The 27,650-nt window shown below is 45.1% G+C and overlaps 1 protein-coding gene across 4 annotated transcripts; it reads left to right on the forward strand.

The window, feature by feature from the left end:
* The first annotated feature begins 274 nt into the window (after window positions 1-274).
* On the forward strand, window positions 275-27,620 carry Mtmr4 (myotubularin related protein 4). 4 transcript variants are annotated; one of them, XM_013013390.1, is made up of 19 exons: window positions 275-361; window positions 1,523-1,561; window positions 5,874-5,963; window positions 7,024-7,140; window positions 7,682-7,764; window positions 9,941-10,101; window positions 10,216-10,312; window positions 10,513-10,626; window positions 11,762-11,958; window positions 12,209-12,337; window positions 13,077-13,188; window positions 13,638-13,833; window positions 14,292-14,477; window positions 14,557-14,727; window positions 14,870-15,024; window positions 21,594-22,992; window positions 24,714-24,824; window positions 25,043-25,131; window positions 25,350-27,620. In XM_013013390.1, exons 2-19 carry the CDS (start codon window positions 1,559-1,561, stop codon window positions 25,525-25,527), a joined length of 3,588 nt encoding a protein of 1,195 aa, XP_012868844.1. In that variant the 5' UTR covers window positions 275-361; window positions 1,523-1,558; the 3' UTR covers window positions 25,528-27,620. The 4 variants fall into 4 exon arrangements, with proteins under 4 accessions (XP_012868844.1, XP_012868846.1, XP_012868845.1 ...); XM_013013391.1 differs by lacking the exon at window positions 275-361 and adding an exon at window positions 1,188-1,244; XM_013013392.1 differs by lacking the exon at window positions 5,874-5,963.
* The last annotated feature ends 30 nt before the right edge of the window (window positions 27,621-27,650 follow it).

Genomic DNA, 27,650 nt, shown 5'->3' on the forward strand with positions numbered 1-27,650 from the left:
TGCTGCTTTCCCATTGGTTGCCGCAGGGACGCGCTGTGATTTCCCATTGGCTGTGTCTGCTCTCTTGCGCCGGCACCTCTTCCCTCCAGGTACTGTCTTGTCTTCGGGCACCCGATAGGCTAGAATCTCAGAGGGCGTCTGCTCACTCGACCAATGAGCGGTGTGGAGAGTGAAGGCGGCAGCTGCGTGATGAGGTAGGGCGGGACTTGGTGTGGCCATTGGCCAGGGCGGGCACAGGCCCTCGATACGATTGGTTGAGGAGAGGGGACCGTGGTGGGGTTCGAGCTGCGCGGCCTCAGCAGCTGCGGGAGACGGAAGTGGTGAGAGCGCTGTTTTGGAGGGTCGGGCGGACACTGCCTGGGTGAGTCACTGTGCCCCGTGCACGGCCAGCCTGGAAACCGCAAAGACCTCGCCTGGCTCGGCCCCGCCCCGGCCCCCCACTGGCTTTCTTGAGTCCCGCCTTCTGTCATTCGGGGCTCCACCTCCGAGTCTTTAGGCTCCGCCTCTGGAACCTGGGCACCTGGGATCCCCTGCCAGCTTGGCCCGTGCCCCAGGACCAGATTCCCTAGGTCAGGGAGCCCTGGGTTTTCCAGGTCTGATCCCTGTTCCTCCTCCCTCTTTTTCCCTGAGGCTGCGTGCCAGTGGGCGGTGAGGCAGCACCTCTGGCTGGCCGCTTGCGGGCTCCCCAGTGAGGGAAGGTGGGCAGAGGCAGAGGGTAGTGTGATCGGGAGGAGATGGGTGGGACCACACGTAGAGGCTTTTAGCTCTGCAGAAGCTATGCCACACTGCTTCAGAGACATAGCAGGTTTGAAGGAAAATATCAATTGACTTAGGCCTGGCTCACTAAGTGGGCCTAGAAGGCCTCATCCTGAAATTCTTGTTACTTGAACTCATTTGACAGATACTGACTCCCAGGCCTACCTGGTCTGATTCTTTTCCTGTTGTGTTGTCTCATCCCCATAACCTGCACCCTACTTGGTGTCAAGTATGCTCAGCAGGGCCTGTCCAGCCTAGTTGCTCTCTTATCACAGGTTGTGGTCCTTTCTCTCTTGCCCCATGCTTTGGACTCTGTCCCCAGTAATAGGTCAGGTGGATGCTACTCCCATACCCAAGAGAATAGCCAAACAGTCCTGTGGATTCATGCTTCCACAAGGGCAAAAATTGGGGAGCCTCTGTATCTTCAAAGTTGGAATTTCTTCTGAAAAGGACAGAGTTTGGAGTATTCTACTTCACCTTCTTGATCTGTGAGTCAGTACTCAGTTCTACTGAGAAAGTGTGGATGATACTCTTTCTGCTTCAGAGTTTTATGGCTAACTTATGCCCTGCAAGACACTTGTTGCTTTCTCCCCATGTGGCCCCCATTGTCCCTATCTGGTGTGGTGGCTTGTTGAGAGCTTGGATCTTGTGTGAGGGAGGAAAATAAGAACTGTAGAGAAGTAGTTCAGGGGTAGGTGTGGGGTGTTTATTGATTCTATGGTAATGTTAACGGTGCTTTTTACTCTATGTTTGTGTTTCTTTATAGTGACTAACAGACAGTCAGGACCCTCACCCCGGTAGAATGGTGAGTACTTTTTCCTCATACCATTGTGTTTTCTATAATCCTGAATTCATCTCTGTGAAGCTGCCCCACCCCTCTTGGACCTTGAGCTCCAGGCTATTCTGTTCAACTTCTGGACAGGTTCCTCTGCCCTGGAGATATATGAGAATTTCTTTTTTCTTTTTGTGCTGTAGGACCTTGCAACATACTGTGCAAGTGTTCTACCACTGAGCTTCACCCCCAGCCCAGGATTTCTTTGGAATGAAAAAAATAAGGCAGTTTACAGCCCTAGATCCAAAACCTATAGTTGTTTTTTCTGCATGTGCTTCATTAACAGTCCTCCTCTTCCTTTTCTTGTGTTCCTGGGAAAATCTCCACATTCTGGCCTAAAGAGCCAGGTCTTCATTACTTAAGGTCCTTGGACTTCTGATGGGTCCCAGGAATGTTGTAGTTGCTGTATCACCAAATCTGTTGGCCTTCTCCAGCTCCTAGGTACTGCAGTCTGTCACTGTATGTGACAGCTGACTTTATATCTTACAGTATAGCATCCTGAATATCACTAGATGTAGTTTATCACAATCCTATGTATTTCCCATTAACTGTAACTGCCCTTTCACCCCAAATTCAGGGAATTCCTTAATTCCTGAGAACTGGGGGAAGGAAGCAGTGAAATGAGAAAGGAGAGCTGCAAAGCCTCCCTAGACCTGGCTCTTAACCTCCTTTTCTATTTCAAGTGCCTGGGCTTAGGGACAGGTCAGTGAATTCAGTTGGTGAGAGGACTCCTTCCTTCCCAATTTTTCTTCTATAGAAATGTACATCTGTGGTGTGTGTAATATTGGTCTGGTTTCTTCTCAGAAAGCTCAAATGGAGCCTATAATCCCCTGTACTCTTTCTTCTCTCTCTCTCTCTCTCCTTTTCTCTCTCTTTCTTTCTTTCTGTTGCCAGTCCTGGTCTGGGCACTGTCCCTGAGCTTCTTTTGCTCAAGGCTAGCACTCTATCACTTGAGCTACAGTCACTTCTGGTTTTTTCTGTTTATGTGGTATTGAGGACTTAAACCAGGACTTCATGCATGCTAGGCAAGCACTCTACCAATAAGCCACATTCCCAGCCTTCCCCTCGAGGCTGAGATCTGAGGATTGTGAGTCAAAGCCAGCCTGGGCAGAACAGTCCTTGAGATCTTACCTCTAATTAACCAGCAAAAGGCTGGAAGAGCACAGCCTTGAGCACAAATGCCAAGCAATAGCATGAGGTCCTGAGTTCAACCCCCTGTACCAACACACACAAAAAAAAAAAAAAAAGAAAAGGGAAAGAAAGAATCCCAGTGGCCCTGGCCTTACAATCTCTTTTTTACCTCTGTGATACCCTGAAAAATAGCATACTCTTCATATTTGCCTCATCTAATTTTAAATCTAGCACCACCACTTAAATACATTAGGCAAATCACATACTAGCTAATCATACTTTCTAAATCTAAAGTCTCATCATAAAAACAGGATAAGACTTCCTGGAGAGTTCAAGTATGTTTGAAATGACTTGACTCATAGATGTTTAATAAAATGTCGGGTTTTTTTTTCTTTCCATTAGTTCTCTTCCCCAAAAACAAAACCCCTGCTTTTCTGAGTACAGGAAATTTCAGGGGTCTAGCTAGCTCCTTTTTTTATTCTTAGTGACAGTGTACAATTTGTACTCATTATTTCTTGGTCCTCAACCCAACTTTTTACCCTCTTTCTATCCCTGGGTTTGATTTCTTTTTCTTTTTTCTTTTTTTTTTTTCTTGCCAGTCCTGGAGCTTGAACTCAGGGCCTAGGCACTGTCCTTGAGCTTCTTTTGCTCAAAGATAGCACTCTACCACTTGGGCCACAGTGCCACTTCTGGCTTTTTCTGTTCTTATGGTACTAGGAATCGAACCCAGCGCTTCACGCATGCTAGGCAAGCACTCTACCACTAAGCTACATTCCCAGCCCTGATTTCTGGTGTTTTTATTTTTTTCAACAGCTTCTCTAGTCTTTTCCAGACTAAGAAATTCTCTAATAAGTATTTTCTATTCCAGTGATCAGAGGATGTGAAACAAGGGGGGAGAAGGGTTGGGCAAGGCCATGAAATAAAAAATGCAAAGGATTTCCCTTTCAGGAGTGTGGAATGACTAACCTGGCACCAGACCAGTATTCATTCTAAGGGGGACAAAAAGAGTTCAGTGAGGTCAGCGGAGCGGAGGACGCTTATAAGTGGTAATTTTGGATGGAAAGGAGAAAGTATTGGAACTGGAAGGGTCTATGGGGTGGAGATACTGCTGGAACTTATTTCTTGGCATCAAGAGCTGGCGGTGAGGGAACTGTAGAGAATAGGAATGCTATGTGAGACAAGGGGCGTGGGGTGGCTCACCTGGCAAGATGAGGAACGAAAAGGCGAGGGCGGCTCTGCCTTCCCGGTGCAGTGATCCTAGGGCGGTCCCCTAGGTCACACACCAGAACGCCCCTAGATGTCCCTGGGGTTGTCCTCCCACGCAGCAGCGCGGGGACTGCGCGGAGGGCGGGGCCTGGGTGGTGGGCGGGGCCGCGTGAGCCTCTCGGCCTCCGCCTACCCGGCGCTGTCCTGGGCTCCCCCTCGCCGGGTCCCCTCCCTTTCGCGCTCGTGCCGGAGGGCGGAGCCGGGCCCGCTCCATTGTGGAGAGGAGGGGAGAGGCGCGCTGGAGCCGAGCTGGGGTTCCGCCGCCCGCGCGCTCGCTTCTGGCCGCGGCTGCACCTGGCGGGTCCCGCAGCCGGGATGCGGCGGGTGCCCGGGGCCGGCGGGCAGCGCAGCAGCTCCGGGGACATGTGCGCTGGCCCAGACTGCCCGCGACCATGAGCCTGACCGGCCGTGTCTCCTGCTCCATGCTTAGCTGCTTCGTAAGTGCCAGGCCTGCCTGCGGGGGGTCCGGGGGATCCATCCGCTTGCTGCACTGGCAGCCCCGCCCAAGGCCAGCCCTTGAGATACTGTCAGCCCATCCCCCTTCCCAGGGCCCCTGGCCCGACCCCAAACGTTTGGTAGCCGGGGTGGAGGGTCAGCCCTTTTCATTCTTGGTCTTGCTTCAATCTTCGGGTGCTGGGGATTGTTGTAGGCCGTGGTGGGAATTCTGTGACCCATCCTGGCCCTGCAGCCACTGCCCTTGACTGCAGATCTCCAGGCCCCGCCCTGCAGGGGTGCATCCCTCTACCTCCGCCTCTCCATCTTGGTCCCACCCGCTGCATCCTTGCTTGGGGATGTGGGATGTGGCTAGTAGATGGTATGGGATGTTAGGGGGCTGGTCGGGGAGTTTAGGATGACTGTACGCTGTCTCCCCATCTCCAGTCCCCTCCCCCTTCCACACTCCATTTCTCACCTGACATGCTAGTCTTTTCTCCTTGACTGTCCCCCAGACAGCTCTTTTTTCTTCACCTTCCCTGCCTCTGCAGGGCTCTGTGCCTCTGCATCATTCCCTGGTTTCCCCTCCTCCCCTCTGGCTAATGCTCCTTCCCAGCTTTCCCCATCTGTCCTCTCAGATGTTCCCACACCTACAACCCCTTCCTCCCTCCCTCCCCACCCCCGTGGGTGTCTGCCCCCCCCCCCCCCCTTTCTACTCTGCCTTGGCTGTTTTTGGTTCTGTTGGCTTCTCCCTGGTGCGTGGATTCTCGTTTCCCCTCCTCGGTGGTTGGGAGCAGAGTGACTTCTGCTCGCTGTTGGTATTCCTCTGGAATTCCCCTAAGATCAGCAGGCGGGGTAGGTTGCTTGGCAGGTAGTGGAGGCTTGTCAGCCTAGTGGGCCTAATAGGAAGATAAGCTCAGCTCCAAAACACATCCTCCTTTTGAAAGTATCCACGAAGGCCCTCTAGAGGCATGGGACTGAATCCCCCCAACCTACTCTTCTTTGTCTCCTTTCACCCACCAGATTGAAGCTACTGTTGCTGAGGGTGCCTGATTGCCCTGCTCTATGTAACCAATTGCCACACCTGGCTCCTTTTCTTGCAGCCAACATTCTCCTATTCCCATTCCTTGCTCCTGTTTTGTCCTCACTCTAGTCTTTTTCTTAGTTTTCTCCCCTCCTCCTAGTTTTGAAATTTACGTTCTAAGGAGAGTTCTTCTTTAAAAAGTGCAGGTTTCCAGTTCCTCCTTGGCTTAGGTTCTTTTAGGTTTATTAGGCTCCAGGGCACCTTCATTTCACTCTTCCCTACCTCAACCAAGCCAGTTCTCCTTTAACTTCTCCAGTAGCCAGAACCTTTAGAAGTGTGTGGGGAGTGTTTTTCGATTGATGGGGAAGGAAAGCAAGTGATTCTCAGGGGCCAAGTCGAGCCTGGTGACTCAGGGATGTGGCCTTTCTACAGGGTGAGGAGGGCCCCCCCAGCCTGGAGTACATCCAAGCCAAGGATCTGTTTCCCCCCAAGGAACTAGTGAAGGAGGAGGAAAACCTTCAGGTAAGGTGGAACTGGAGGCCTAGGGTTGGAGGTACAGTTAAAAAAACACCCTCTTGGGGCTGGGAAGGTGGCTTAGTGGTAGAGTGCTTGCCTTGCATTCATGAGGCCCTGGGTTCAGTTCCTCAGCACCCCATAAACAAAAAAGGCTGGAAGTGGCACTGTGGCTCAAGTGGTAGAGCACTAGCCTTGAACTGAAGAGCTCAGGGATAGTGCCTAGTCCTAGAGTTCAAGTCCCTTGACAGACAAAAACCAAATCAAAACAAAAAACACCCTCTCTAATCTGGGCACCAGTGGCTTATGCCTGTAATCCTAGCTACTCAGGAGGCTGAGATCTGAGGATAACAGTTCAAAGCCAGCCCAGGCAGAAAAGTCCATGAGACTCTTTTTTTTTTCGGTTGTGGGGCTTGAACTCTGGGCCTGGGCGCGGACCCTCAGCTCTTCAGCTCAAGGCAAGCGCTCTACCACTTGAGCTACAGCGCCACTTCTGGTTTTCTGGTGGTTTATTGGAGATAGGAGTCTCAAGGTCTCTCCTGCCTGGGCTGGCTTTGAACCGTGATCCTCAGATCTCAGCCTCCTGAGTAGCTAGGATTACAGGCGTGAGCCACCAGCGCCCGGCCATCCATGAGACTCTTATCACCAGTAAACCACCAGAAAATTGGAAGTGGCACTATGGCTCAAGTGGTAGAGCACTCTCCTTAAGCTGAAGAGCTCAGGGACAGTGCCTAAGCCCAGAGTTCAAGCTCCACTACCAACCAAAAAACAACAATAACAAAAACAAAACCCTCTCTCAAAAAAAAATTCTAAGAGGATCTAGTTCCCAAGCTCTGGCTTCCTGCTCATGGATATGTGGAGGGCTGGGGGCTTGGTTGTTATATATATTTTTGGAATCTTTGGCCCCAGGGAAGGAAAGGCAGTTTTCCTGTGCAGCTGGGGCCTAGTGCTGTGACTCCTTTCCTGCCTTGGTTCAGCTTTTCCAGATGAGATCCCACAGAACAGGGTCTGCAGAAGAGAATGAGGAGGACACTCAATTCTGGACTGAGTTTCCCTTGACCCTTGGCAGGTACCCTTCACAGTGCTGCAGGGTGAGGGAGTGGAGTTCCTGGGTCGGGCTGCTGATGCTCTCATTGCCATTTCCAACTACCGACTGCATATCAAGTTCAAGGACTCTGTCATCAACGTGAGTTTCTTTCTCATTTTCCTATAGAATCGGAGGTTCAAGATGATGTTATTCCATTGTTCTATCTGATTAGGTCTCTAAAAACAGTTGGAGTGCCCTTATTTTTCTCACTGGCCAGAAAAGTAAATTCTCTGCTCTCATTCTTCTAGGCCATAGGTCTGTCTCTGTCTTTGGCTCATTCTTCCTTCTCCTTTTTCCTTTACTTTGTGGGCCTTTCTAAGGGGCACAGTGGTTTTGTTACAAGATCATGGGCTTTGGAACCAGGCAAACCTAGGCTCTTTTCCTGCACTGCTGCTTATTAGCTGTATCACCTTGGACACGTCTGGCTTTCTCCTTAAAATATACAGTGAAAACACCTTGTAGGGCTATTGTTATTAATTGATCACATATGTAAAGGAACCAGCACAGTTACCAGGCACATAACAGGCCTGCAGACAATGCCAGTTTCCTTGCTTCCATTAGTGTATCATCACCTGGGCTGGGGTGGGGGATGAGTGGTGCCAAGAGTAGGAGATCTGAGTCTGTTTGCCCTTCTCTGAAGGTCCCCCTCCGGATGATTGACAGTGTGGAGAGCCGTGATATGTTCCAGTTACACATTGCTTGCAAGGACTCCAAAGTGGTCAGGTGAGATCATTGAGGCCTCGTTCATGTCCTCTTACCTTCAATCTTGAGTAGGTCTGTTTCAGGGTTTCTTTGGAACAAAAAAAGGAACCATAGGGCTAGGAAGGTGGCTCAGTGGTAGAGTGCTTGCCTTGCATGCATGAGGCCCTAGGTTCAATTCCTTAGCACCACATAAGCAAAAAGAAAAAAGCCGGAAGTGGCACAAGTGGTTGAGTGCTAGCCTTGAGCTGAAGAGCTGAGGGACGGCGCCCAGACCCAGAGTTCAGGCCCCATGACCGGACCCCCCCCGAAAAAAAAGGAAAGATATTCTTTCACCTTACCTATTGGAGGAAAAAATGAAAATTCTGTTCTCTGTTTTAGATTGGGAGTCAGTTTATTTAGCCATACTCTTTTGACCTGAGCTCATGGAGTCATCATAAAGATTAAGTGAGATAATGTATATGGAAGCAATTAAGGACAATATCTGACAGAGTGCACTCACATTATTGTTGGTTATTTATTCATTTACTGTGTCCTTACTGAGCAGTTTATACCAGACTGTTTTAGGTCTGAAGATATAGCAGAGAATAAATAAACAAATCTCTTTGCTCTTAAGGGGCTTATATTTCAATGGGGGAGGTACTAACTGTAAAAAGTAAATGAAATATGTTACATGAGGTAAGTATAAAGGAAAAACTAAAATAGGGAGAAGGGGCTGGGCATAGTATTACCTACCTGAAATCTTAAACTTACATGGAAGGAAGACATATGAAGATTGTGGTTTAAGTCCATCCTGGGCCAAAAATTTGCAAGACTGTCTCAAACAAGATAGACATTGTAGCCAAGCATCAGTGGCTCACGCCTGTAATCTTAGCTACTCAGGAGGCTGAGATCTGAGGATCACAGTTCAAAGCCAAGCCAGGCAGGAAAATTCATGATACTCTTTTCTCCATCAGAAAACCAGAAGTGGCACTGTGGCTAAAGTGGTAGAGTGCTTCGTCTTGAGCTGAAGAGCTGAAGGACAACACTCGGCCAGAGTTCAAAACCCATGACCCCTCCCCCGCCCCCCCCCAAAAAAAAAAGATATTATAGTAAATTTCTTTATTTGAAGCTGTGCCTATAATCTCAGCTTTTTGAGAGGTAGAGGTAGGCAGATAATAATCTAGGGGTTGCCCCAGGCAAAAGCATGAGCCTCTACCTGAAAAAATAAGAACTAAAGCAAAAAAGGCAGTATGGCTCAAATGGAGGCTTTGATCTCAAACCCCATTACTGGGAGAGAAAAGAAAAAGGTAAAGAGGATTTGTTATAGGGAGGAAGATTGTAACTTTAACAAGTGATCAGTGAATGTTTATGCAGGAGAGGTGACAGCTGAGTCAGGATCTGAAAAATGACCATGAGGGGATTTGACAGAGGAGTGTGCTAGAGGCAACAGTGAGGACTATTCCACCTGTGGTGGCTTCCTGCCTCTGCCTGGATATTTGAAGAATGATTGGAGGCTAATGTGATTGGAAGGGTGCACATGGGGGAGAGTATTGGGGGATAAGGCCTGAGAGGACAGTGGGGGGGGTGGCATGTCATGATGATTAGCTTTTACTTTGAGGGAATTGAGAAATCTCTGGAGGGTTGTAAGCAAAGAAGTGACGTGAACTGATTAATGTTTTATAGAATCACTCTGGCTGCTATATTGAGACGAGATGGAAGAAAACAGGAAAGAGCCAAGGCAGAAGCTGGGGGACTAGTTAGGAAGCTATTTCAGTTTCCCTGGTGAGGCATGTTGGTGGCCTAGCTAGAGTCATTGTAGTCAAAATTGTAGTCATTGTAGTAAAAATCAGATTCTGGGTCTATTTTGGAGGTAATGGTAAAGATAATTGAACATGATACCAAGAGAGGGCTGGAATGACTTCAAGAAGCATTATGAGGATGCCTAGTTTAGATCCTGCATGTGTTCAAATTCATGGCTAAAGGCTAGTTGCTGATAGAAAACTTAACAAGTGGCAATATGGTGGGCAGAACTTACTCCAGAATTGTCACAAGAGATGATTGGATGCTGGCCAGTACGCTTGGTCCCCATAGGAGGGTCCCATTGCCTAACCTTGCTTTGCAGCCTCCTCTCATAGACTTTCTGTGTTTTTTTTCTCTTATGGCCCCATGGCATATCTGTCTCTTGCCTCATCCAAACCTGTGACTTCTTTCCTGGCAGGTGCCACTTCTCTACTTTCAAGCAGTGCCAAGAGTGGCTCTCTAGGCTAAGCAGGGCCACAGCAAGACCTGCCAAGCCTGAGGATCTGTTTGCCTTTGCCTATCATGCCTGGTGCCTAGGGCTGACTGAGGAGGACCAGCACACCCATCTGTGTCAGCCTGGTGAGGTTGGGCTGTTTTCTTGGGGAGGCTGCTTCTTAACCCTTAGTTCTCATCCCTTCTCTACGTCTGGACATTGGTGCTCTGGGGAGTTGACAGGTGGGGGCTGTGTTGCAGGAGAGCACATACGATGTCGGCAGGAGGCAGAGCTGGCGAGGATGGGCTTTGACCTACAGAATGTCTGGAGAGTCTCACATATCAACAGCAACTACAAGTGAGAGGGCGTGGCTGGGAGACAAAAACCCCAATCCAGACCCAAACTTTCTCCATATGTGGATGAAGTATAAAGGGCACAGCTCCTGGGTCTGAGAGGGAGGAGGGCTCTAATTCTCGTCCCACAAAGCCATGGGTCTTGTTATCATATATTTTAAACCTAGTTTGGTGACACCCCCCACCATCCCCGTATCTTCTCAGGTTGTGTCCCAGTTACCCCCAGAAGCTGCTGGTTCCTGTGTGGATCACAGATAAAGAACTGGAGAATGTAGCTTCCTTTCGCTCTTGGAAGCGTATCCCTGTGGTTGTGTATAGGTGAGTCAATATGGAATGGGAAGTTGTTTTTGCTTGCCTATTTGTTTGTTTTTTCAATAAGGAAAGAATCCAAATCTGAAGTTTGAACAGCCAAACCTTAAAGTGGGAATTGACAGTCCTAGGGGAATTAACTATGAAATTATTTTAAAACAAAAACCGCCTCAGGTTTTTTTTGTTTTTTGTTTTCCTCTGAAGGAAAAGGCCTTTGCTTTTTTTTTTTTTTTTTTTTTTGTCGGTGTGGGGCCTGAACTCTGGGCCTGGGCGCTGTCCCTCAGCTCTTCAGCTCAAGGCTAGTGTTCTACCACTGGAGCTACAATGCCACTTTTGGCTTTTTCTGCTTATTTGGTGCTGGGGAATCGAACTCAGGGCCTCATGCATGCAAGGCAAGCACTATATCACTGAGCCACCTTCCCAGCTCCTTGCCTTTGTTTTAAGGGCATAATGCTGCATTAGTACAAAGGATGGCAAGGTGACCTATGGACCAGAGAGTATAGTCTGGGAGCTCAGAACAGTATTACATTTTAAAAGTTTTTAATGTTTTGTTTATTTTGAGACAGGTCTCACTATATAGTTTGAGCCTAATCTACTCGTGGTGTAGCTCAAGCTGCTCTTGATGCTTCTGCCCCAGCCTTTCAAGTACATGAGATTATAATCTTGACCCACCATGCCTTGCTTAAAGGATTGTTTTTTTGCTTTTTAAAAAGGGCCAGAGATGCAGTTTAAGGACAAGGTTTGAATTCAAACTCTAGTACACTACCACTACAGGAAAAAAAAAAAAAAAGGTAGCTGAAAGAGTGAGAAAGATAGCAACTGTGAGGTTTGGAATCGTTCATGTTCTTGGCTCAAGCCTTGTTCTCCTGCTGCAAGTCTGAACCAGGAGCAGGTGCTGTGCAGATTTGATGAGTCAAGGTCACCTTGGGAATACAGAGCCCATTTGAGAAAATGAGTGTGATAGTGCTTTGTAAACTGTCCAGCTCTCTAGAGATGTTAAGGCATTTGGTTGCTATTATCGTGACCTGGATATGTTGGTATCCTCTGCTGGCTCTGGAGACCTTGGTCTGGCCCCCTGAGGTCTTCACCAGGCTTCTGGAGGCTTGGAATACCAAGGGCATTATGATTTCTTCTATCTTGTCAGACACCTGCGCAATGGGGCTGCCATTGCCCGCTGCAGCCAGCCTGAGATCAGCTGGTGGGGTTGGCGCAATGCTGATGATGAGTATCTCGTTACATCCATTGCCAAGGCTTGTGCCCTGGATCCAGGGACAAGGGCCAGTGGGGGCTCCCTCAGCACCGGGAATAATGATGCCAGTGAGGCATGTGACACTGACTTCGGTAAGACATATGTGATACTGGTTCCCCAAGCAGCAGGCCTTCTCCATGGCCCCTCTGATTTCTAAGGGGTCTCTAATAAAATAATAGGAAGAAGACAACAATATAGACTGCCTGGATCTCTTGTTTGGGGGAGGTGGTGGGGTATGAAATGTGTACTTGCACATTCCTCTCTTCTGAGCGAGAATACATAGGATTGGAGTGATGCTGGATGGATGGCTAACCTTGAGTCTTCTTCCTGCTGTGTATTTAGATTCTTCCCTGACTGCATGCTCAGGGGTGGAGAGCACAGCAGCACCCCAAAAACTGCTGATCCTGGATGCGCGCTCCTACACAGCAGCAGTAGCTAACCGGGCCAAGGGTGGAGGCTGTGAATGTGAAGGTACTGTTGTTACCCAGTATATGAAGGTATCCTGTGTCCTAAGTAGCTTTGGTGAGGCGGAAGTTGGGAGTTGCTTATGTGTAGTGGAAAGAACTAAATTAATCTACTTGGAGCCAAGACTTTGCCACTTACTAGATATGATTATGAAGCTTAAGTTACTTCATCTCAGTTTTCTCATCTGTAACTCACAAGGTTGTTGGGATGACTAGGGGTTATAAAAGTATTGGTATAGGCTGGGTGCCAATGGCTCATACCTGTGATCCTAGCTGTTCAGGAGGCTGAGATGTGAGGATCCCAGTTCAAAAGCCAGCCCAGGCAGGAAAGTCTGTGAGACTCCTATCTCCAGTTAACCACCAAAAAACCAAAAGTGGAGCTGTGAATCAAGTGGTAGAGTACTGGCTTTGAGTACAAAAGCTTAGGGGCAGCACCCAGGCCTCAGGACTGACATATACATATACACTTATACACATACAAACACAAAGTACTGGTATAGAGCAGCTATTGATAATTGATTATAAATTGTCATTTTTTGTACTACTGTTATCATTATTATTACTACTAGTATTACTACTCTGAGTATCCAGAGATAAAAGTGCAATTTGGATGTTAAGAGTATATATAGTTTCTGTCCAGAATGTTTGGCCCTGCCAGGAAAGCTTTGTCCATTGAGACTGCTCTTGTCCTGGCTGCCTGTTTCCAGGACATGCTTTTATGCTCCACTCTCTTCTTATGTCTACAGAATACTATCCCAACTGTGAGGTTGTGTTTATGGGAATGGCCAACATCCATGCCATCCGGAATAGCTTCCAATACCTCCGGGCTGTGTGTAGCCAGATGCCAGATCCCAGCAAGTATGTATTCCCTTGCTATAATTCCATCATTCCCGTAGTCTAATCTCTTAATACTACCTCTTCTTGGAGGACTTGTTGGGAAATGGAAAGTTAGAGGTACAAGAAACCTCAGATTTGGATAGAGTTGGGTATAGTGGGACCATATCCAAAAACACTAACTACTTCTCAGGCACTACTTTGGCATGGTCACAGAACTTTGGGTGTTTTTTTTTTTTTTTTTTTGTAGATCAGTTGTCCTATTCAAAGAACTTAGGGGACTGTGGAGATAAAATGGCTAAATATATATGTGATTTTTTCCAGTTCCTCTCTTGGTTCTTAGAAGCTCTTATCTGTCTCCATCTTATCTTCCCTGCCTTCCTGCTTTGTTGGATAGAACTGGCTGGGAGGGGTAGAAAGATTTTGGTAGCTCAGTACTCTCAGTGATATGCTTCATTTCTCTTCTTCTATAGCTGGTTATCTGCCCTGGAGAGTACCAAGTGGCTGCAGCACTTGTCAGTGATGCTAAAAGCAGCTGTACTTGTGGCTAATACAGTGGACCGGGAAGGCCGGCCTGTGTTGGTGCATTGCTCTGATGGCTGGGACCGCACGCCGCAGATTGTAGCCCTGGCCAAAATATTACTGGACCCATATTACAGGACATTGGAGGTATTAAGAGGGGGTTGGGTAAGAAAGAATGGAGGGAGGGCTGGGAAGTTGGCTCAGTGGTAGAGCGCTTGCCTTGCATGCCTGAGGCCCTGGGTTCCATTCCTCAGCACCACATAAGCAAAAAGGAAAAAGCTGGAAGTGGCGCTGTGGCTCAAGTGGTAGGGCACTAGCCTTGAGCTGAAGAGCTGAGGGACAGTGCTCAGGCCCAGAGTTCAGGCCCCACAACCGGACCAAAAAAAAAAAAGAAAGAATGGAGGGAATGGAGTTGGGAAGGATAGTGATAGGCTTTTGGGAATGATCTTGGGAATCTTTCTATAGAGGACATTGGTGGCTTTGAGTCCTCTTCCAAGTTCAGACTTGTTCTTTGCAGTTGTCACCTGCCTGCTTTGGGTATTCTAGAGAGCCCCAGCCTGGCCCTTCCAGAGAGAACTTAGGCTTCAACTGTTTGCTTTTTGCAGGGCTTTCAAGTGTTAGTAGAATCTGACTGGCTGGATTTTGGGCACAAGTTTGGGGATCGCTGTGGCCACCAGGAGAATGCAGAGGACCAAAATGAACAATGCCCCGTGTTCCTCCAGTGGCTTGATTCTGTTCATCAGTTACTTAAGCAGTTCCCCTGCCTGTTTGAATTTAATGAAGCATTCCTGGTAAGTCCTAAAGCCTGTGACCAAGGTGGAAGGAATGGTGCTCTGGGACCCCTAGGTGCAACCTGTCTGTGCCTTCTAGGTAAAACTGGTGCAGCATACGTACTCCTGCCTCTATGGCACGTTCCTGGCCAACAATCCCTGTGAACGAGAAAAGCGCAACATCTATAAGCGGACATGCTCTGTGTGGGCTCTCCTGCGAGCTGGCAATAAGAACTTCCATAACTTCCTCTACACACCCAGCTCAGACATGGTAAGGCTGAACTCTTCTCCTACATGGAAACCTGTAAGAAGGGACTGAGTCAGTGGGGAGAATGTAGTAGAGTCAAAGGCTTAGGGAAGGAAAAGAGACCAGGAACATCTCACAAAACACCAATATTGGGCCATATCCCTAGGTTCTGCATCCTGTTTGTCATGTCCGGGCCCTGCACCTCTGGACAGCTGTTTATCTGCCAGCATCATCCCCGTGCACACTTGGAGAGGAAACTATGGATCTTTACCTTTCCCCAGTGGCTCAGAGCCAGGAGTTCTCTGGTCGATCTCTGGACAGGTGAGAAAAAATCCCTTCTTATTCTCTCCTCTGTCCACTAAACAGTGCTTCCTATCTCACCTAAATGGTGTTTTTTCTTTCTTTCTTTCTTTTTAATGAACTGTTTAAAAGCAACTTTTTGAGTCAGTTAGGGAGAAACTTGGCCCAAGACTCCTGGCTAGCCTGTGGTACATCCTGTGTGTTTTCAAGGTCCTCTCTTAAGATAAGATTGGTTGTCTTCTTTCTTGGAGCTGCTATCACCCCATGTGACATAACTAAGCAGGGAGAGGAGAATGAAAAAGAAAAGACTATTTCAAGAATGCTTGTGGGAATGGTGTATTGATTTTTAGTCACTGATAACAAGGTATGAGGATTTTGCTGTCTTAGTAACAACCTTTGCTATAACTTCCAGGAGCGTCTCAGGGAAATGAGTTTTTAGTGGAGGGATGGACTTTACTCCCTCAGAAAAAGGCTAGAATTTAAAGCAAGACATTAAATTAATGCTGAATATTGGCCAGAAAGAGAAATGTGAGCTGAGAGTAATTTGTATCCCTTTTTATTTTTTAAAGCCTTTATATATTCAACCAGTAAGTTATATTTCAATTTTGAAATCCTCTAGCCAACAAATACCAAAATTTGTAATATGCAAGGCCAGGTGGGATGGTGTATACCTATAATCCAGCATTCAACAGGCTGAAGCCAAGGGATCATTCCTTCTTGATTTTTACCTAGATATCTACCATTAATACTTTGTTGGGTAGCCTTCTGTTGTTTATCTCTATAGAAATATCTAATGCTGAGACCTGAGGCCCTGGGGTGCAAGCTGTCTAGCCCGTGTAGCTAAGATTGATATGTTGCATATACTCTTGTTCCTACAGCATTTTTTTGTTTTTGGTTGGTCGTGGGGCTTGAACTCTGGCCCTGGGCGCTATCCCTGCGCACTTCAGCAAGCACTCTACCACTTGAGCCACTTCTAGTACCACTTCCAGCTTTTTCTGAGTTGTTTATTGGAGATAAGAGTCTCCTGGACTTTTCTTGCCCAGGCTGGCTTTGAACCATGATCCTCAGATATCAGCCTCCAGAGTAGCTAGGTTTACAGGCGTGAGCCACCAGCGCCCCACTCATATTTTGTTTTTAAAATCCCAATTATTTGTAAATTATTTTTCCCAGTTTGTACCAGGCTGTTATCCCATGCCAACACATATGAAGCTACTTCCATATATTTATTTTTTAATTTTATTGTTTGTAGAACTGGAGATCAGACTCAGGGCCTTGTGTATGTAAGACAAATACTCTACTACAGAGCTATATCTTTATTGTAGCACTGTTTTTTTGTGTTTGTTTTTGTGTGTGTGTGTGAATACTGGGGCTCGCATTTAAGCCCTGAAGCTTTCACTTGGCTTTTTTTACTCCTGGCTGATGTTTTACCTCGTGAGCCATACTTCCTTTTTTTTTTTTTTTTGCTTTTAGCTGATTAGTTGAGATAGTCTTCTGGACTTTTCTGCCCAGGCTGTCTTCAGACTTTGATCCCCAGATAACAGGTCAGAGTAGATAGGATTATAGGTATGAGTCATCAGCTTTCTTCACCTTTATTGTTTAAGTAGCTGTATAGTGGTCCAGAATTAGAGTGTGCCTGATTTAAGTCATTTGGATAACCCCCACACACACCCTTTTTTTAGTTATTATAGATGTTTTAGTGAGCATGCGCACGAGCATGTGTTCGCGCGCATGTGGTGTGTGTGTGTTTAAATAATGGCAAAACACATGTGCTTACCCTATTTATTTATTTGTTGCCAGTCCTGGAGCTTGAATGTAGGGCCTGGGCTCTGTCCTTGAGCCTCTCTGTGCTCAAGACTAGCACTCTACCACTGAGCCACAACAAGACTTCCGGCTTTTTCTGTTTATGTGGTACTGAGGAATCGAACCCAGGGCCTCAGGCATGCTAGGCAAGCACTCTACCACTGAGCCACATTCTCAGCCCATAGTTACCCAATTTTAAATGTACTATTTCACTAAGAGAATGTAGCTCAATGGTAGAATATGTGTTTAGACTACTTAAAGCCAGCTCCCCCATGTACAGGAAATATATATGTATCAGCCAGGCACCAGTGGCTCATGCCTGTAATCCTAGCTACTCAAGAGGCTAAAATCTGAGGATCACGGTTCAAAGCCAGCCCAGGCAGGAAAGTCCATGAGACTCTTATCTCCAAGCGTTGTGACTCAAGCAGTAGAGTGCTCGCCTTGAGCTGAAGAGTGTACGGACAGTGCCCAAGCCCAGAAATCAAGCCCCAGGACCACCAAAAAATAAATTTAAAAAAATTTATATATGTATTATCCATGTTATATATGTGTGTGTGTGTGTGTGTGTGTGTGTGTACATTTGTGCTATATTTCTGCCAGAAATTTAATTCCTAAAAACAAAAATAATATGTTTAAAGGATATTTATATTTATATTTCTCCCGCTAATTTTTTTTTTTTAGCTTTTTTTCCGTATTTCATATATGCTTGGCTTTTATTGTTGGCTTTTTCTAAAAGCCTGAGTTCTGGGATTGCAGGCATATATGGCCTTGTACATTACAAATTTTGATATTTGCTTAGTGCTGTTTTTAAAGTTAAAACTAACTTACTGGCTAAATAGTGTAAAAGACAACAAAAACTCCAAATCCCTAATTTTTTGGTTTTAGGGATTTTTGTTTTTGTTTTTTTTGTTTGTTTAGTTGGTCGTGGGGCTTGAACTCTGGGCCTGGGTGCTATCCCTCAGCTCTTCAGTTCAAGGTATACTCTACCACTTGTGCCACAGTGCCACTTCCTGTTTTCTGGTGGTTAATTGGAGGTAAGAGTCTCATGACTTTCCTGCCAGGGCTGGCTTTGAACTGGGATTCTCTGACATGAGCCACTGGTACCTGGCTAGGATCTTGTTTTTTTATTTAGCCAACTGTTGAATCAAGAGGTAAATACTTGAAGCCGGTTGCTAGTGGCTCATGTCTGTCATCCTAACTACTACTGAGGAGGTTGAGATCTAAAGATTGTGGTTTGAAGCTACCCCAGGCAGGAAAGTCAGAGACTCTTATCTCAAATAAACTACTCAGAAAAAGGCAGAAGTTAGGTTGGGAACATGGCTTAGTAGTAGAGTGCTTGCCAAGTATGTATGAAGCCCTGGGTTTGATTCCTCAGTACCACATAAACAGAAAAAGCCAGAAGTAGCACTGTGGCTCTAGTGGTAGAGTGGTAGCCTTGAGTAAAAGAAACTCAGAGACAGTGCCCAGGCCCTGAGTTTGAGCGCCAAGTCTGACAAAAAAAAGAAAAAAGAAAAAAATCAAAACTGGTCTGTGGCTCAAGTGGTAGAAACTAGCCTTGAACAAAAAAAAACTCAGAGATAGATCAACTCCAAATGGATCAAAGACCTCAAAGTAAAAGCAGGCACCCTGAAAAGATTATAGGAAGGAATAGGAGAAACTTTAGGGCTCCTTGACACAAGCCAAAATTTTCTTAATAAAGACCCAGAAACATAACAAATCAAAGAAAGGTTGGACAAATGGATTGCATGAAACTGCAGAGCTTCTGCATGGTAAAGGACATAGCTAGCAAAATCAATAGAAAGCCTACAGATTGGGAGAAGATCTTCACTAGCCATACAACAGACAATAGTCTCATATCTAAAATATACTTAGAACTCAAAAAATTAAATCCACCACCAACAAATCCTCAAAGGAAAAAACTGCCCCATTAATAAGGGGCTTAAGACTTAAAGAGAGACTTCTCTGAAGAGAAAACAAGAATGGCCAATAGACACATGAAGAAATGCTCAACTTCTCTAGCCATAAAAGAAATGCAAATCAAAAAAATATTGAGATTCCACCTCACCCTAGTTAGTATTGCTATAATCAAAAATAACAACAGATGCTGGAGGGGATGTGGCTAAAAGGGAACCCTACTGCATTGTTGGTGGGAGTGTGAACTTGTTCAACCATTTTGGAAAGCAGTATGGAGGTTCCTCAAAAGACTCCACATAGAGCTTCCCTATGACCCAGCAATCCCACTTTTGGACATTTACCCAAACAATCACAAACAAGGTTAAACTAAAGCTACTAGCACAACTGTTCATGGCAGCATCATTCACCATAGCTAAGATAGGGAACCAACCCAGATGCCCCTCAGTAGATGAATGCATCAAGAAAATCTAGTATGTGTGTGTGTGTGTGTGTGTGTGTGTGTGTGTGTGTGTGTATGAATTCTATGCCTCTCTCTCTATATATATATATGAATTCTATGCCTCCATCAGAAAGAATGACATTGCCCTGTTTGTTAGGAAATGGAAAGACTTGGAAAAAATTATATTAAGTGAAGTAAGTCAGTCCCAAAGAAACATAGGTCCCATGGTTTCCCTTATTTGCAATAACTAGTATACATCTAGGATAATCTTACCAGACAAGCAGAAAAGGTCAAAAGCTATGTACATATGACCATATAAGATGATGCTAAGTGAAATGAACCCCAAGATAGGGACATAAGGTTTTTGCTTTGTCCTTTGTCACTGTTTTTAATGTACTATGTGATTTTTTTTTTTTTTTTTTTTTTTTTTTTTTTTTGGTCCGTTTGTTCGTGGGGCCTGAACTCTGGGCCTGGGTGCTGTCCCCCAGCTATTCAGTTCAAGGCTAGCGCTTTACCATTTGAGCCACAGCACCATTTCCGGTTTTTTTCTTTTTTGTTTATGTGGTGCTGAGGAATCGAACCCAGGGCCTCATACATACAAGGCAAGCGCTCTACCACTAAGCCACCTTCCCAGCCCTTTTTTGTTTCTTTTGTATGTTCTTCCCCCATGGTATAACCCCTGTTGTCACTGTATTTGATTCCGGTGCCCTGCATCTTATAGATACATGATTTGGAGAGGAGATGAGAAATAACAAAATGCTGAAACAAGGATACAGGTTGACCCATTGTAAAAATGTAACAAGGAGATGTACAAGACACTATGTTGAAAATGAACTTTACAACATGGCAGGGAGGGGAGTTGGGGAGGTGGAGAGGGAAGGAATGGTAGGGAAAAAACAAAGGAAGGGGTAACAATGCTCAATAGGAAATGTATTTGTTACCTTACTCATGTAACTGTAATCTCTCTGTACAGTATCTTAACAATTAAAAAATTAAAAAAAGGTAGATATATAAAAAATGTTTTCTATAAATGAGGGATCTGAGGTATGAAGAAGTTAAAGTCAGCAGCTGAAAAGTTCCCAAGCTGGGATTTGAACCCTGGCTATGAGATGCAGGGACTATAATCATAACTGTTTCAATGACCTTCTTGCCACTTCAAAGAAAACCAAAATTGGTCTCAAAAGTAAAGTCAAACATAAAAATACACTTAAAACATTTATTATAATAAAGGTTCAAAACCCAAGCACTTAAACTGTATTTTAAGTTGGTCTTTGGGGGACTTTTCTGTTTGAGTCATCTAAAAGGAGGATGCCAGTGAAGTCTCTCCTGTTTCTAGGTGAATTTTCCTAAGCTTTTGTTGATCTATGATTTAACTGTTAAAAATCAGGATGGCCATTTAACAAAACCGGCTACTCACCTGGTGTGTAGGAATGCCTCTAGGACTCTGACTGCTGCTGTCTCTTGGCAGAAGTTTCCATAGAGCCCTGGGAGCGAGAAGCATATTGCTTCTAAGTGGTAAAAAGCTGTGTTGAGGAGTCAATAAGTGTCTTCTTAAAACATTTGTGGTTAATAAGTTGTTGGTTGGTTGCCTATATTTTGAATGCATAGCACTCTCTATAAGATATAATTTATTAACATTTTATAGTGAGGAAAGCAAATATCTGAGAAGTTAAATAATTTACTTGTAGGTATATAGCTAATTGGTGTCAGAGCAAGTGTTATCCAGATGCAAAACTCATGTTCTTTCTTACTGTGATAGAGACGGTGGGACATTGCCTTGAGGCTCAGGTATAGTCCTGGCTAGAATAGTAGATTTAACAGTTATCAGCAGGGGCCAGATGCCAGTGCCCACAGCAATTATCCTAGCTACTCTGGAGGCTGAGAGAAGAAAGATCGCATTTTTAGGTCAGACCTGGCAGAAAAGTTTCAAGCTTTGTCTTGAAAATAACTAGCAAAAGAACCAGAACTGGAGATACGGCTCAAGTGATAGAGTACCAGCCTAGCAAACATGAAATCCTGAGTTCAAACCCCAAACTGCCAAAACAACAGTAACAAAAAGTTAATAGCAGGACTGAGGATTTAGCTAATTAAGCAGAGTGTGTGTTTTGCATATTTAAGGCCTGACTTTAAGCTCCATCGTCCCCTCCCCTGAAAAAATTAAATTAAAAAAGAAACAAAAAACAAGCAGTTGAAACTGGAATGGTTGAGATAGTCCAGGGAAACTGTAAGTTAAAGACTTACAAATGATGAGGGCTATTGAGAACAGTTTCTTGTCTTCGTTATTTCTCTGAATAGGCTTTTGATGCATATCAGTTATTTATACTCTTAAATATCATGTATTGTGAACTCTGGCTTGATGCTGCTCTGATGACCTGATTCTCTATATTGGAAGTGCCTCTTATTTTCTGACCTGCAAATGTTGTGTTTGTCCTTCCAGGTTACCTAAAACCAGATCCATGGATGACCTCCTTTCTGCCTGTGACACAAGCAGCCCCCTCACTCGAACATCCAGTGATCCTAACCTTAATAACCACTGCCAGGAGGTCAGAGTCAGCCTGGAGTCCTGGCACAACAACCCTGAGGGCTCAGAGACAGCCTTTGTGGAACCTGGGGTAGGAGGTCCTCAGCAGAGCTTAGGAGAAATGGGCCTTCCCGCTCTTCCCAGTAACCAGAAAGATTATTTGAGCAATAAACATTTCAAGGGTCACAAAAGCTGTCCTCTAAATTATAAACTGCTTAACACTGCTGTGTCCCGGGAAATGAAGAACAACACCTCTGACACTGGCATCAAAGTTCTGGAAGAAACTACAGTACCAGCTCTAGAACCTCCTGCCCAGGATGAGCTGTGTAGGACTTTCAATGGCTTAGGGGGGTCACCTGAACATTGTCTGGAAACAGAAACTGTCAGTGCACTCTCTACAGTTGTTCCTAGCAAGTGTGATGGAACCTGTAATTTTCCTGAGTCTTCTCAGGACTCCCTTACAGGTGTCCCCCAGAAGGCACAGCTAGACTCCATGATAGATGTGCCCACCAGAGGTGTTCTGGATTACAGTCTGGGCAGCCTTTGTAGTGTACCAAATGCTCCCTGCCAAACTGCTCCAGAGCCAAGTACTGACTTCCTCAACCTAGATCCCTCAGGGTCTACAGCAAGTATCTCCCACCAACAACAGCCCAGTTCTGTGCCAGACGTGATTGATAGGGAGGAGGACACTGGCAAGAAAGGAAATACTAAGAATGGACAGTTATTGGAAAATCATCGCTTTGGGAAAATACCATTAGAATTGGCCCGAAAGCCAATTTCTCAGAGCCAGATCAGTGAGTTCTCTTTTCTAGGGTCCAACTGGGACAGCTTCCAAGGGATGGTGACTTCATTCCCAAGTGGGGAGACAACCCCTAGGAGGCTGCTTTCCTATGGCTGTTGCAGCAAAAGATCGAGCAGTAAGCAGGTGCGGGCCACAGGGTCCTGCTTTGGGGGCCAGTGGGCTCAAAGAGAAGGTGTAAAGTCACCTGTCTGTTCTAGTCATTCCAATGGACACTGTACTGGACCAGGAGGAAAAAACAACCGGACGTGGTTGTCTGGTCACCCAAAGCAAGTCTCTAGCACAAAGCCTGTCCTTCTGAGCTGCCCTTCTCCAGTGCCTCCTTTCTACTTGGATGATGACGGACTCCCCTTTCCCACGGATGTGATCCAGCATAGATTACGGCAAATTGAAGCAGGGTACAAACAAGAAGTGGAGCAGCTCCGGCGACAAGTGCGTGAGCTCCAAATGAGGCTGGATATCCGTCACTGCTGTGCCCCTCCAGCAGAGCCTCCTATGGATTATGAGGATGATTTTGTAAGTTGTCACCAGCTACCATCCATCCATTCACTTAGTCTTCCACCCATTCAAGGGTAGCAGTTTACTGAGTACTTGTGTACCACTGGGTTAATTTGCTCATGCTACAAGGTGAAAAACAACTGGAGTGATGTTCTAAGTGTTACGTCTGGGGGAGACATCAGTAGTTTAGGGGGCTGGAGTAGAATAAAAGGTCAGGACAGGCTTGAGGGATGTGCCGAAAAAATGTGTGTTATAGCTCAGTAGACAGTGAAAGAAAACAGCAGAAGCGTGGAGTCGATGGGTACTCCAGTAGTATGGCTTAAAGAAGGTTCATGTATATGTACTTGTATGTATACACACTTATGCTGGGATTGTGAGGGAGAATTGGGTAGTGTGGTATGGGAGGTAATGCTGGAGAATTAGATGCTGTAAGGATCAAACTTTTCTTGTTTGCCCTTCAGGCAATGAAATGGCCAATGAATAATATGACCCAATTTGTATTTTAAGGAAACTCCTGTCAAAACAGTGTAAAATTTTGATGAAACAATTAGAGACCTAGACTGGGAAGCTGGTTAGGATACTGTAGAATAATCCAGATGAGACTACTGAGGACCACTGGGGCTCTGCTGCCCTGGTCTATCAAGTTCTGGCACTGTGGTGCTGGGGAAGCTTCTAAGAGCCATCTTCTACCCCGTAACTTCTTCATCCCCCATAATAACACTTCCCTTTTTTTCTGTTAAGGCATTCCCAATTGCCTGTTACCCACTTCTTGGCTGATGAAATGGGAAGAGTTGACAACTTTTCCCTACAGGGTGATGTTTTAAATAGGAGTCAGCCAACTTTTTTTAGGTTGTGTGGGCCATATGGTCTATATTATAGCAATTCAACATGATCTATACCACAAAAGCAGCCATAGGGGCTGGGAATGTGGCTTAGTGGTAGAGTCAATTCCTCAGTACCGCATAAACAGAAAAAGTCAGAAGTGGCCCTGTGGCTCAAGTGGTAGAGTGCTAGCCTTGAGAAAAACAAAGAAACAAGCAAACAAAAACTCAGGGACAGTGCCCAGGCCCTGAATTCAAACTCCAGGACCCGCAAAAAAAAAAAAAAAAAGAAAAGGAGCAGCCATAGATGATATGTAAGGGGATGAATGTGGCTGTGTTTTATACAGCTTGATTTAGCTGTGGGCCATAGTTTGCCAACACTTGGTTTAATCTTTCCACATTATAGTATAACATTTTGGTAAGGCCATGGCTCTGAAGCCAGAATATTGTACAAATCCCAGCTTTACAGGTTGCACCTCTTAATTCTCTGTGGCTTAATTTCCTTATTTATAAAACAAGTCTATAATATACATCATAAAGCCAGGTGCTGGTAGCTCATGCCTGTAATCCTAGCTACTCAGGAGGCTGAGATCTGAGGATCACGGTTCAAAGCCAGGAAAGCAGAAAAGTCCGTGAGACTCTTATCTCCAATAAACCACTCAAAAACCAGAAGTAGCAGTGTGGCTCAAGCAGTAGAGCACTCGCCTTGAGCTGAAGAGTGCAGGGACAGCGCCCAAGCCAAGTTCAAGCCCCACGACCAGCCAAAAAAATAAAAAAATATATATATGTATGTATGTATGTATACACATCACAAGACTGTTGTAAGGAATTAAGTTCATGGATGTGATACACTTAGAACTGTTCTTGGTACTTCATAAACACTAAGTGGTGATGTTGCTGTCTTCATCCATTCCTCAGACGTGTTTGAAGGAGTCAGATGGCAGTGATACGGAGGATTTTGGCTCTGATCACAGCGAAGACTGCCTTTCAGAAGCAAGTTGGGAACCTGTTGATAAGAAGGAAACTGAGGTATGTCTAGGCAAATATGTGTTTGGAACTTAAACAAGCCAGTGGGTTGTATTTCTGAGAGGCGTGCTGTGGCCTGAGCTCTCCCTGAGATAGGTGTCATCTTTGTAGGCACCTAGTGTGGCCAGTCATAAAGACCAGCCTTGTCATTTTCTCCTTATTGCAATATTACTTTTCTACTCCATTAAGGATCTGGAATTTTTCCTTGTGCCTTCTGTTAGGTGACTCGTTGGGTTCCAGACCATATGGCATCACATTGCTATAACTGTGACTGTGAATTCTGGTTGGCCAAACGAAGACATCATTGCAGGTAAGATATGTTGTGTGATTCAGTGTGACTCAAAGTAGTACATTATATATAGAGAGGACTAAACTGCATTAATCTGAAATGGGAACATCTTTACAGGAGCTATTTTTGTTTGTACCCAGCCTTTTTAAAAATTTATTCACAGAAAGCCTTTTAAACTATCATTCACTCTCAGTACATTGGCATTTCTGATGAACTCTTTCCTCTTTGTGCTTTGGTAGAAATTGTGGGAATGTATTTTGTGCTGGATGCTGCCACCTGAAGCTGCCCATTCCTGATCAACAACTCTATGACCCAGTTCTTGTCTGTAACTCATGTTACGAACACATCCAAGTATCTCGTGCCAGGGAACTCATGAGCCAGCATCTGAAGAAACCCATCGCTACAGCTTCCAGTTGAATGCCAGAGGAGATGACCTGTCCAATTTTAACAGGTTTGAAGGGAGGATCTGCTTCAGGTGTAGTTTGGAAGATTCCTAGGTGTGAGGCTCATGAAATCACAGAGCTCAAAGATACCGTCTTGAGAGATCCTCCTTGGTACCATGAGGCTGGAGCAGAGGAATTTCAATTTGGCAGGAGGTCTTCTACTGGAGATAACCCTCACCTTGGGGTAATGGTCCCAATCTAGACCCAGAGTCTGGGTCTTAATGTTGAGTTTGTGACTCCAGCATCTTTCTCCTGTGGGGGAGTCACAAGATGATTTCATAGATAACTGCCTGGTGCAAAGAGCCCAAACAGCAATAGAAAGGCATACGTATAACCAAACTTCAAGTGATAAGAGACCCATTTCTCCTCCACCTTGAAAAAGCAGATTATAGTATACAAGATAGGACTTCCTATCCTATTTGAGACGAACTCTATTCCGTACCTCTGTGCTCTGTGTCTGTGCATGAAGGCTCAGTCTTTAGAGGCACTCCCTCTAGTTGCATTAGTACTGTTTTTTCTGTGGGGTTTGGTTTAAAGATTGGTTTGGCAAGTGGAGATTTCAATGTATTTTTCACTTGGCTCATTGGCCAGCATCAGTGAATATTCATTTTAGAAGGACAATTCTAGGGAATGAGACATTTCTGGGAGCAGAGGAAAAACTGTTGATGCTTAGTCTTGGCAAAAATCAGTTATTTTGAGCTTCATAGGCAGTCGTCACTCTATTACATGGTGACAGCTCTTGAGGTATGCGCTGTGAAGAAGGAAAAGAGAAGGGAAAAACAAAAGTTATGCTTGTGAAATATCTGCTGATTGTGCCCTACCCTTCGCGCCTGACTTTTCCTAGTTGTCCTGGTGCTAACACAGGAGCTACACCTTGATCCTCTCCTGGCATGAAAATAAAACAAAGATTTTTATTGTTCCATTGCCCACTTCCCCCATGTTGTCTTTCCCTTGGCTGCTGCCTCCTCTGGGTCACACTGCTTCTTATCCTGAACACTTGACACCTTGAGGGTAGAATCTAGCGTTTGTTTTTACCTCCTCAAATAATGCTGTTTGGTATGTGAGGGTTTCCGTAAAAATGCTGCTGTCTATTTCTGTGCACTTAACAATGGAACCCAAACCGAAGAGAATAGAGCCTTGATACCAAAATTGGGAGAGAAAATGTGTCCATTTGGACCAAACAATTTTTTTTAATTTTTTTGTTTTGATTTTTTTTTCATCTTAATATGTACCAGTGGCACTTAACCAAAAGATACAGTGATATAGCCATGTACTGTGGTTGGGACAGATGAAGTCTCCTTGGCCTATAATGAAACTACTAGGATTTCTTACATTCATTTTTCTTTCATTCATTGATGTATAAAAAGTAAATTACGTTTAGGCCTATACTGTTTTAAAATTATGGTAGCTGTCATCCTCACTGCTACTTTTACATTGCTCTCTAGAAAAGTCATTCCAAAATAACTAGCATCTACATTTACAACAAGAATTATTTGTCCTGACCTTTTCCTTAGTCCTACAGAGAAGCATCTGTGCTTCTTCATACATGTCATGGATGTAACCTAAAAAGTTTTGGCGTATTTAGGTCAGCCTAGCAGAACTTTTTTTTTTTTTTCATATAAATGAAGTTGGATAATGGAGATTTTGTGTCTGGGAAATTCCTGAGATCATGAAAAAGTAACAAATTATTTCCTGTGTCTTACCTAAAATTATTTTAAGCATTTTTCTCAATCATTTCAATTTGTTGACAGTCATGAGTGGCTTTTTAAGTTAATTGATTTTCATTGCACTTCACTCTGCCTGTTTTCAGGGAGATTGGTAACACTGAGGAGACTGTATCTGCCTACTTTGGCTGTTTTGAGGGACTGTCCCAAATGAACAAACTGCATGGCCTTGGAGAGAAACTCTGGGCTCTTGGTTCAGATGTGTTCATCAAATACTCCTTTCAGAGCTGTTGTGGGTGTCAGTGACATGATGTGGCCAAAAATCCAAACTGTGCAGTTGCGTTGTGACATGCAATGTGCTGTAAAAAAAAAACAACTCAATACAGTTTAAATAAAATCTCTATATTAGTGCTGTTTTGTTGGCTCTTTTTAT

This window comes from Dipodomys ordii, unplaced genomic scaffold (genome assembly GCF_000151885.1).
Source record: "Dipodomys ordii isolate 6190 unplaced genomic scaffold, Dord_2.0 Scaffold19, whole genome shotgun sequence".
NCBI classification, from domain to species: domain Eukaryota; kingdom Metazoa; phylum Chordata; class Mammalia; order Rodentia; family Heteromyidae; genus Dipodomys; species Dipodomys ordii.

What these genes read in the sequence shown, in the direction of transcription:
- Mtmr4 (XM_013013389.1), top strand. Translation starts at nt 4,378, where the DNA reads ATGAGCCTGACCGGCCGTGTCTCCTGCTCCATGCTTAGCTGCTTC. An exon ending in GGCATGTGACACTGACTTCG is followed by an intron (nt 11,959 to 12,208) that starts GTAAGACATATG and finishes CTGTGTATTTAG; the next exon opens with ATTCTTCCCTGACTGCATGC. An exon ending in AAACGAAGACATCATTGCAG is followed by an intron (nt 25,132 to 25,349) that starts GTAAGATATGTT and finishes GTGCTTTGGTAG; the next exon opens with AAATTGTGGGAATGTATTTT.